A 10038-nucleotide genomic window follows, 5' to 3' on the forward strand; every position below is an offset into this window, starting at 1 on the left:
ATATTCGAAAGGAACGTTGTGTCAAAATTTCAAAGCAATCAGTTTAGATCTTTTGGAGATTACAGCGTGTGTTGCTCTTACGTCCAATAGATGGCACTGTTTTTTAAAACGCGCATGTTTTTTTCCTGTCACAGGTGAGGCATGCATATAGTAGGTATACAATAACATGCGCCTATTCGAATACAACATTATGTCAAAATTTCAAAGCAATCGGTAAAGAGGTTTCGAAGATTTCCCTCGCATGAAAAACACAGTTTTTCAGAAAAACATTATTTTTACCGTCACAGACGTGACATCTATATAATATGTATATATAAACCTGCTCGTATGCGAATCGAACGTTGTGTGAAAATTTCAAAGCAATCGGTGAAGAACTTTCGGAGATTAGCGATTTTGAACAAACGAACATTTACATTTTTATTTATATAGATTTATGTACAAGGTTCAATAGGTTTGTGAGAGTACATAACATTGTTGCAAGGCCACTAACACTTATAGCGTGTTGTTGTGTGTCTCCTTTTGTTAGATGTCTCTTGTGCGGGGCTCTTGTTGGGGGGGTCTTTTGTAGTGTAATTACCTAAGTGTAGTTACAGGATGAGAGCTCGTGGTGTCCCGCCTTCCCGGAACTCTTTGTCATATAACTTTATGAAACCACTGATGGTCTTGGCTCTTGTTGGGGTCTCCTGTTGTGTGTTGATCTTGTTGAATAGGGCTCTTTTTTCCTTGTGGCTCTTGCTGGGAGTGATTTGTTTGGTTGGGCTTTTGCTGGAAGTGGCTCTTGTTGTGAGTCACTTATTGGCTCTTGCTCTTGTTGTGTGACTTTTTATGTGTCTCTTGTTGCGTGACTCTTGTTGCGTGACTCTTGTGTGTCTTCTGTTGCGTGACTTTTGTTGTGTGTCTTCTGTTGCGTGACAAACAGCAGTGCTGATACTCTCAATACTAATAAGAGAACGTGCATTAATATATTACTAATAAGAGAACGTCCATAATATATTACTAATAAGAGCACTTGCATTAATATATTGCAGACGAGTTGATTCGACAGGTGACGTTAGACTGTCCTGAACGTGGGCTCCTGCTGTCTAGGTGAGTTACTGTCTAATTCCTGCTTCTTCCTGTCTAGCTGACTAACGTTAAGGGCAGTATAGGCTTACTTCAACGCCCCTTCCTTCCCACACTAATCGCAGTATAAGCTTAATTTAGCGCCCTCAATGCTAATTCAACTATAGGATATACACACCGAGAGGTATTCTCCACACCTCGGTGTATATACAAAGATTACTCCTGGACTATGATCAGGGCTAAGTGTTACGAACCCAAGTTCATCATCCGAACACGGAGCAGTGACGTCAACGCCATCTGTGAGTCCGCTCCCGAAACCCCCATGAAATGGACGACGCCATCTAGTGGTGGCAGGAATATGCCAGCTCGACATGCTAGATTCTTGTCCTGGTAGCTCGTGAGGTAGCTAGTGCTGACCTCTGGTGAGGTGGTGCTCACAACATCAGCACCATCTATTGAGCTTGAAGCTGTACGTTTGCGTATAAGCCAGTAAGTGATGTTTCCTAGTGGTTCCCATGTAGTGTCCCAGTACTGATGACGTGTCTGCTTTCACAGAGTCAACATAGGGCTGTTGTGATGCAGGAAGAGTCAGTTTACCCAAGGCAGCCAAGGTCTCTTCACCAGTCTGCTTTGCAGAAGCAGTGAGCCGCCGCCGGACGAGCACCGCAGTGTGTTCAACTGTCTGCCTGAGGAGTGGCAGTGACGGGATTTGCCATACCCGGGGCTGGCTGGTGGAAGAGACGTCCGACTGTGGTGCCGAACGAGGAGAGTAACCAGCGAGTTACACGAGGCTCCTGCCTAGGGCGCGCAACCCTAGTATACGTCGTGAAGTGGCCTAACAGCGAGGCTAATTGGTACCTGCCAGCTACAGGCTGGACTGTGGTTGTGGGCCATCACGACAAGGTACCCAGTGGAATTGTGATTTGACTGGCCTGTGGCCAGGGTAGATTCATTGTGGTTTCCTGGTACTTGCAGAGGGTAGTGCCGTGGAATAGGAAACCGGGCAAGACTGCACGGAGTGAGCTTCGTCAAGTGTTCAACGTCTTCAGAGTGAGACGATAATGTACATTGTGTAGTGATATTTCCCGTTTGTGACTTTTATTTATCTATGGTGGTGGAAGACTAATTATACATAGTATAAAGTGCCGGACATGTGTGTTTAACGTACCTCCCCTTTTCATTTTTACTTGCATTACTGAGCTCACCCCCTGAAAGCCTCTACTAACTTGGTATTAGAATTTGGGTACCCGGCCCCATCAGAAAAGAACCCGGTTGCGTCCCATTAGGGCCGTAACACTAAGGTATACTTGTTAGTTGGTGAGTAACTCCACACCCTACCCACTAACTCCACTTCCCTCTCTGGTAACTCCACCCCCTACCCACTAACTCCCCTTCCCTCCCCGGTAGCTCCACCCCCCCCCCCCTCTTCTAGCTCTACTTCTGTTCCTGATACCTTCACCCCATCCTCAATAACTTATCTTTTTTTTTTTTTTTAATTTTGCCCCGAGGGGCGAGTTTATTGGGCAGCGCCACTCATCCTGTGAGTGGACACACCGCCATAGTGACAGTATTGGGCAGCGCCACTCGTCCTGTGAGTGGACACACCGCCATAGCAGCATGTACAACACTCCCCAATAGGAAGAAAACCCGCTGGGTTGTTCATCCTATCACTTGTACCCAGACACAACTGGGACTTGCTTAACTGTCTCAAGTGAACAGCTCCTCAAACAAGATTAACATCTATCAACCCTTAAAATCTTACGTTATCTTGCAGGTGCAAAATGGGGAAATCTTTTAAGAACGGTATCAATATTTGAGTGTTTTCCTAACTCAAACAATGTGGGGTTTATTATTCTACACATATTCCTAATGTCTCTCAGGTGTTCACATTCACGTAGATAGTGGTCAAGGCGGTGTCCATCACTTGCCACAGATTCTGCACAATAACTTCTCTTCTCTCCCCAGTAACACCACCCCCTTCCTCACTAACTCCCTCCCCGGTAGATCTACTTCCATCCCCAGTAGCTCCGCCCCTTCCTCACTACACTTCCCTCCCAGGTAGCTCTGTCCCTTCCTCCACTTCCCTCCCCAGTAACTTCACTTCCATCCCCAGTAGCTCCGCCCCTCCCCACTAACTCCACTTCCATCCCCAGTAGCTCCGCCCCTCCTCACTAACTCCACTTCCATCCCCAGTAGCTCCGCCCCTCCTCACTAACTCCACTTCCATCCCCAGTAGCTCCGCCCCTCCTCACTAACTCCACTTCCATCCCCAGTAGCTCCGCCCCTCCTCACTAACTCCACTTCCATCCCCAGTAGCTCCGCCCCTCCTCACTAACTCCACTTCCATCCCCAGTAGCTCCGCCCCTTCCTCACTAACTCCACTTCCATCCCCAGTAGCTCCGCCCCTTCCTCACTAACTCCACTTCCATCCCCAGTAGCTCCGCCCCTTCCTCACTAACTCCACTTCCATCCCCAGTAGCTCCGCCCCTTCCTCACTAACTCTCCTTCCCTTCCCGGTAGCTCCGCCCGTCCTCACTAACTCTACTTCTGGTCAGGGTCCGGGATGAGGCCAGTATGACCGTATCAGCCTTCCAGTGTCTCTTCCAGAGCGCCTCCGAGTTCGGAGCCACCAAAGCAATTCAGGTATTTATTACCTTCAATATTTTGTAACTGTTTTCATTTCTGCTCCTTATTTTATATCAATATTAACGTAAATAATTATAATTAATAATTACTTTTGGCAGTTTTTTTTTTTTTTTTTTTAGGAATTTGGACTGAAGACTAGTAGGATCAAGACGATCACAAGGTCGTTTGGCCCTCGGATTATTATGGGGGAACTTTGACAAGTCACTGGCTATCTGTCCCTGTCGAAGCTATCAGAAAGATCGTGGCCCTCGGGGCTTCATGTCCCCATCAAGGCCACTAAAGAGAAGGTGGCCCATAGTACAGAGATAACATATTAACAATAACCTACATTTCTGTGCAGTCAGAGAGCGGGAAGTGGGAGCTGGAGGGGGAACTGAGCCAACTGGAGGACGGCGTGGCTGGACTGGAGGCCGAGGTGCGCCGACTGGAGGCGTGGAAAAGACAGGTACTTAATGCCACTTAACGACAGTTTGACTGGTACAGACGGCTTCTGCTGCAGGCTTGACAGGGAAGGCAGGGGTGAGGGCTTGCCAGTGACGTCAAGGGTGAGGGCTTGCCAGTGACGTCAAGGGTGAGGGCTTGCCAGTGAAGGCAGGGGTGAGGGCTTGACAGTGAAGGCAGGGGTGAGGGCTTGACAGTGAAGGCAGGGGTGAGGGCTTGACAGTGAAGGCAGGGGTGAGGGCTTGACAGTGAAGGCAGGGGTGAGGGCTTGACAGTGAAGGCAGGGGTGAGGGCTTGACAGTGAAGGCAGGGGTGAGGGCTTGACAGTGAAGGCAGGGGTGAGGGCTTGACAGTGAAGGCAGGGGTGAGGGCTTGACAGGGAAGGCTGGGGTGAGGGCTTGACAGGGAAGGCTGGGCTGAGGGCTTAAAAAAAAGATGAATGATAGTCCCTGGAGCCAGGCAATAAGAAAACACAATTCACCACCACTAATTACATCAATAACTATCATACTGGTCATTATACTGGTCACTATACTAACCAGTGTTGGGGTCCCTGGCCACCAGGTGGCGCAGAGGTGGGAGGAACGACGCGAGGTGCAAATGGCCTTGTTTACCGAGGAGCTGGAGTGTCTGGAACGGTCCGAGAAGCAGTACCAGGTGAGATGTCTGGACCGGTCCATGTACCAGGTGAGATGTCTGGACCGGTCCATGTACCAGGTGAGATGTCTGGACCGGTCCATGTACCAGGTGAGATGTCTGGACCGGTCCATGTACCAGGTGAGATGTCTGGACCGGTCCATGTACCAGGTGAGATGTTATGGTGGAATGTATGGAACCGCCCTATTGGTCCATACGAGGCGGCTCCTATTGGTCCATACGAGGCGGCTCCTATTGGTCCACACGAGGCGGCTCCTATTGGTCCATACGAGGCGGCTCCTATTGGTCCATACGAGGCGGCTCCTATTGGTCCACACGAGGCGGCTCCTATTGGTCCACACGAGGCGGCTCAGCTGTGACGATGTCAGTCGATGACGTCATCGATCATGACGTCATTGACGAGTTTCTTACTAAACCAAGTTACTTAATTATATACATGTTTGAGGTAACTGTGAATGCTATTTTGGTTCCTTACGACAGAGAGTTAAAGGGAATTTGTAAGCAATATAGATGAAACAGGTCACGTATATAATATATATTAGCATGATTAGCCTGAATGTTGCATAATAATTACGGTAAATGGTAATTAGTGAACATAAGGGCGGCCATAACGAGCGGGGGGATGAAAAGCACTGAACAACAAGAGGGTAATGACGCCTTTAATCAATACTCCGCCCTCCCGCCAGCGCGCCTCTTCTAACTCCAGGATAAACTACCACACTCTAATACGGATTTTTTCCCCATCACGGACTACAGCAACGCATAAACCTCCATTGTTATTATCCCAGAACGAACGAATAGAATTTATTTTGCCCTTTTATATATCCTAGAACGAACTAAGACATCCTTATTCATCTTTGATTTTACCACAGAACGAACGAGAAAAACTTATATAAGCTTACTTTTTACCCAGGATGAACGACAGCCTTATTCCATTTTTTTTTTATTTAGTATAAACAGAGATTCTTTCTTTACCCCAGGATGAGCGAGGATCCCTTAAAAATCCAGCCTTGTTTTTACCCCAAGATGAACGAGGATCCCTCAAAGGCCTTATTACCCCCCCCCCAGATCAAACAAGACTTTTTTTTATTATTCATTTTTCACAGAATTAACGGGAATGGCGCCTTATCCACCATGTTCTTGCTCCAGGACGAACGAGGACACCCATAATCAGCCATATTTTTTTTTGCAACAAGAAGAACAAGATTAACCTGTTATCCAACCTTTTCTTAAACCAAGATGAACAAAGACCTTATCCGACATACTGGTAGTTACTAGTGAACTGGTATAGTTACCTGGTAGTTACCAGTGAACAGGTATAGTTACTAACGATCTGGTAGTTACAAGTAAACTGGTATATTTATTTACTAGTTACTGTGTCAAAGGCTTTCTGATAGTCCAAGAAAATGCAATCTGGCAACCCGTCTCTTTCTTGCCTAATTTTTGCTGCTTGGTCATAGAATTCTATTAATTAAACCTTTGAGGCACGATTAACCATCTCTGAACCCATGCTGTGATGTTTTACAAAGCTATTTCCCTCCAGATGCTCTACGAGCCTTTTCCTCACGATCTTCTCCAGCACCTTGCACGGTATACAAGTTAGGGAAATTGGCCTGTAGTTCAGTGCCTCTTGCCTGTCACCCTTTTTGTATTTTGGGACTACATTAGCTGTCTTCCAGCTTTCCGGTAGGTCTCCCGTTTCCAGTGACCTGTTATACACCATAGAGAGTGGCACACTTAGTGCTTCTGCACCTTCTTTTAGTATCCATGGTGAGATTCTGTCAGGCCCAACAGTCTGTCACATCCAGCTCCAGCACACCTTTTGACCTCATCGCTGGTGAGGTCAAATTCCTCCAAGGAATGACAGTCTCCGTGGTGTAGTGGTAAGACACTCGCCTGGCGTTCCGCGAGCGCTATGTCATGGGTTCGTATCCTGGCCGGGGAGGATTTACTGGGCGCAATTCCTTAACTGTAGCCTCTGTTTAACGCAACAGTAAAATGTGTACTTGGATGAAAAAACGATTCTTCGCGGCAGGGGATCGTATTCCAGGGACCATAGGATTAAGGACTTGCCCGAAACGCTACGCGTACTAGTGGCTGTACAAGAATGTAACAACTCTTGTATATATCTCAAAAAAAAAAAAAAAAAAAAAAAGGGTACTTGGTTTGCCTCCTCCTCATTTAGTGCAGGGGCTTCCCCTTGTTCTATTGTGAAGAGTGCTCATCACCCAGTGTTCAGTGAACACCCTGTGTTCAGTGAACACCCTGTGTTCAGGGTTCATCACCCAGGGTCCAGTGTTCAGTGTTCATCACCCAGTGTTCTGTGTTCTTACAGGTGCTGATCGAGACGCTCCTGGCCAGCAGGAACTCCTGAGGCAGCAGTGTTCAGTGTTCATCATGAACAGCCAGCGGCCCGCGCCACACAGCGGTGAAGGCGGTGGTCATTCACACAGTCAATAGGTCACCTTTTAACGTTCTCGTAACCTCCTGAACTAAGTAATTAAAGTGAGGGAACGCTTGTTACCTTGCCTGCTTGGGTAGTTAATTGTTCTCACCAAGTTGTGCTTGCGGGGGTTGAGCTTCGACTCTTTGGTCCCGCCTCTCAACTGGTTCACTATACAACAGGCTCCTGAACCTATTGGGCTCTATCAGTATCCATTGTTCAGTGTCCAACTGCCACAATGGACAGTTTCATATAGTGTAGTGCATTTGTTTACACAGTATACCTCCTGTCTGTCTGTCCCCACACAGTATACCGCCTGTCTGTCTGTCCACACACACAGTATACCTCCTGTCTGTCCACACACCCACAAATTGGCTTAATTATTGCATATTTAAAGAACATTAAACATTATAAACCTGGATAAAATCAGCAGAAGCCCCGAACAGGATTCGAACCCGTACCCGTGGTTCTCCAAACTACACGCCACGCTACACTGGAACCATAACTCATTGATTTTCTCCTCGATACACCACGTTATTGTGAGTTCTTTGTACGTTAAAACTCTCAATAAATCCTCTGTAATTGCTGTAATGTCTTTAATCTTGTGTAGAGAAACAACTGTTTACTTACAAAAAGCAACTGTTTACTTACAAAATAAAGCAACTGTTTACTTAAAAAATAAAGCAACTGTTTACTTACAAAAATAAAATGTAGCCTTAGTAGTCTGTTTCATTTCATTGATCAAACATGCTGATGTTCGGAGCCGGTCGGCCGAGCGGACAGCACACTGGATTTGTGATCCTGTGGTCCCGGGTTCGATCCCGGGCGCCGGAGAGAAACAATGGGCAGAGTTTTTCACCCTATGCCCCTGTTACCTAGCAGTAAAATAGGTACCTAGTAAGCTGTCACGGGCTGCTTCCTGGGGGTGGAGGAACCGGGCCGCGGGGACACTAAAGCCCCGAAATCATCTCAAGATAAGATGATGTTCCTGATACTCGCACATAAGAACATAGAATTTCTTATGGAATTAGTTAGGAGCAAGAAAGGAATCCCGATCATATGTGGCATTCTTCCAAGAAAGGGAGTGGGAAATGAATGGATGTCGAGGGCACTTGGTGTCAAATGCCGTCTGGAAAGATATTGCAAATCAAATGCAATATCTTTCATAGACAACTGGGAACACTCAACTGGGAACACTTCTATGAAATTAAATGTATGTTCGTGATGGGGTGCATCTATAGAGGGCTGGAGTTGTTGTTGTTGTGAACTCGTTGGAACCAGTGGTTAGAGGCATTTGTTTGGGTTTAAACTGTTAGTATATAGTGGTATGGGAATTTGCAGGAAGGAAGTAATAAAAGTATGTTTGTGGGACAAACAAATTGGCAACATGACCAGGGAAGAAGGGCCTCAAAAAATCAATTCACAATATTACAGTATATTACACTAACAGTAGAAGTCTAACAAATAAAATAAAAGATTTAAATGCTCTTGTCTGCACAGAAAAAAATAGATATTATTGCACTTACCGAAACATGGATGAATGTAGAAAATAGAGAACTATTAGCTGAATATCAAATAAATGGATTTAAACTTTTTCACAGATAGATACATTAGACGAGGAGGTGGAGTAGCCATATATGTTAGGGACAATTTGAAATGTAGTCTCAAAGAGGGAATCAAAACTGAGCCTCACACAGAAACTATTTGGATAGAATTAAACGAAAAAGCAAATAATATTATAATAGGAGTTATATATAGGTCACCAAATTTTTTTTTTTTTTTTTTTTTAGATATATACAAGAGTTGTTACATTTTTGTACAGCCATTAGTACGCGTAGCGTTTCGGGCAAGTCCTTAATCCTGTGGTCCCTGGAATACGATCCCCTGCCGCGAAGAATCGTTTAAATTTAGACAGAATGGAAGCAAAGCATCTATGGGATGAAATATCTAGAGCATCTAGATCTAACAGTATTTGTCATGGGTGACTAATTTTAGGGGAATAAACTGGGTGAACAAAATAGGGAATAATGAAGCAGAAGATTTTCTAGAAGTAATAGATGACTGCTTTCTTACGCAACACATTAAGGAACCAACACGGGAAAATAATATTATAGATTTAGTGTTAACTAATAGGGAAACACAAATAAGAACATAAGAACAAAGGCAACTGCAGAAGGCCTATTGGCCCATACGAGGCAGCTCCTATTTATAACCACCCAATCCCACTCATATACTTGTCCAACCCGCGCTTGAAACAATCGAGGGACCCCACCTCCAGCACGTTACGCGGTAATTGGTTCCACAAATCAACAACCCTGTTACTGAACCAGTATTTACCCAAGTCTTTCCTAAATCTAAATTATCCCATTTATACCCATTGTTTCGTGTTCTGTCTTGTGTTGATACTTTTAATACCCTATTAATATCCCCTTTGTTATGTCCATTCACCCACTTGTAAACCTCTATCATGTCACCCCTAACTCTTCGCCTTTCCAGTGAATGCAACTTAAGCTTTGTTAATCTTTCTTCATATGAAAGATTTCTAATTTGGGGAATTAACTTAGTCATCCTACGCTGGACACGTTCAAGTGAATTTATATCCATTCTATAATATGGCGACCAAAACTGAACTGCATAATCTAAATGGGGCCTAACTAGAGCAAGATATAGCTTGAGAACCACACCAGGTGTCTTGTTACTAACGCTGCGATTAATAAATCCAAGTGTCCGATTTGCCTTATTACGAACATTTATGCATTGATCCTTTTGTTTTAAATTCTTACAAATCA

General features: G+C 45.3%; 1 protein-coding gene across 2 annotated transcripts in view; it reads left to right on the forward strand.

Annotated features, from left to right (window-relative positions):
• LOC123766246 (axonemal dynein light intermediate polypeptide 1) overlaps positions 1 to 7835 on the forward strand; it is a 41767-nt gene extending 33932 nt beyond the window's left edge. For both annotated transcript variants that reach the window (XM_069301998.1, XM_069301990.1), the window contains exons 5-9: positions 1029 to 1086; positions 3618 to 3705; positions 4049 to 4153; positions 4714 to 4806; positions 7142 to 7835. In XM_069301998.1, coding sequence (XP_069158099.1) covers positions 1029 to 1086; positions 3618 to 3705; positions 4049 to 4153; positions 4714 to 4806; positions 7142 to 7180 — 383 coding nt within the window. In that variant the 3' untranslated portion in view covers positions 7181 to 7835. The remainder of the gene's footprint in view (positions 1 to 1028; positions 1087 to 3617; positions 3706 to 4048; positions 4154 to 4713; positions 4807 to 7141) is intronic.
• The last annotated feature ends 2203 nt before the right edge of the window (positions 7836 to 10038 follow it).

The sequence above is a fragment of the Procambarus clarkii genome, chromosome 5, assembly GCF_040958095.1.
Source record: "Procambarus clarkii isolate CNS0578487 chromosome 5, FALCON_Pclarkii_2.0, whole genome shotgun sequence".
NCBI classification, from domain to species: Eukaryota; Metazoa; Arthropoda; class Malacostraca; order Decapoda; family Cambaridae; genus Procambarus; species Procambarus clarkii.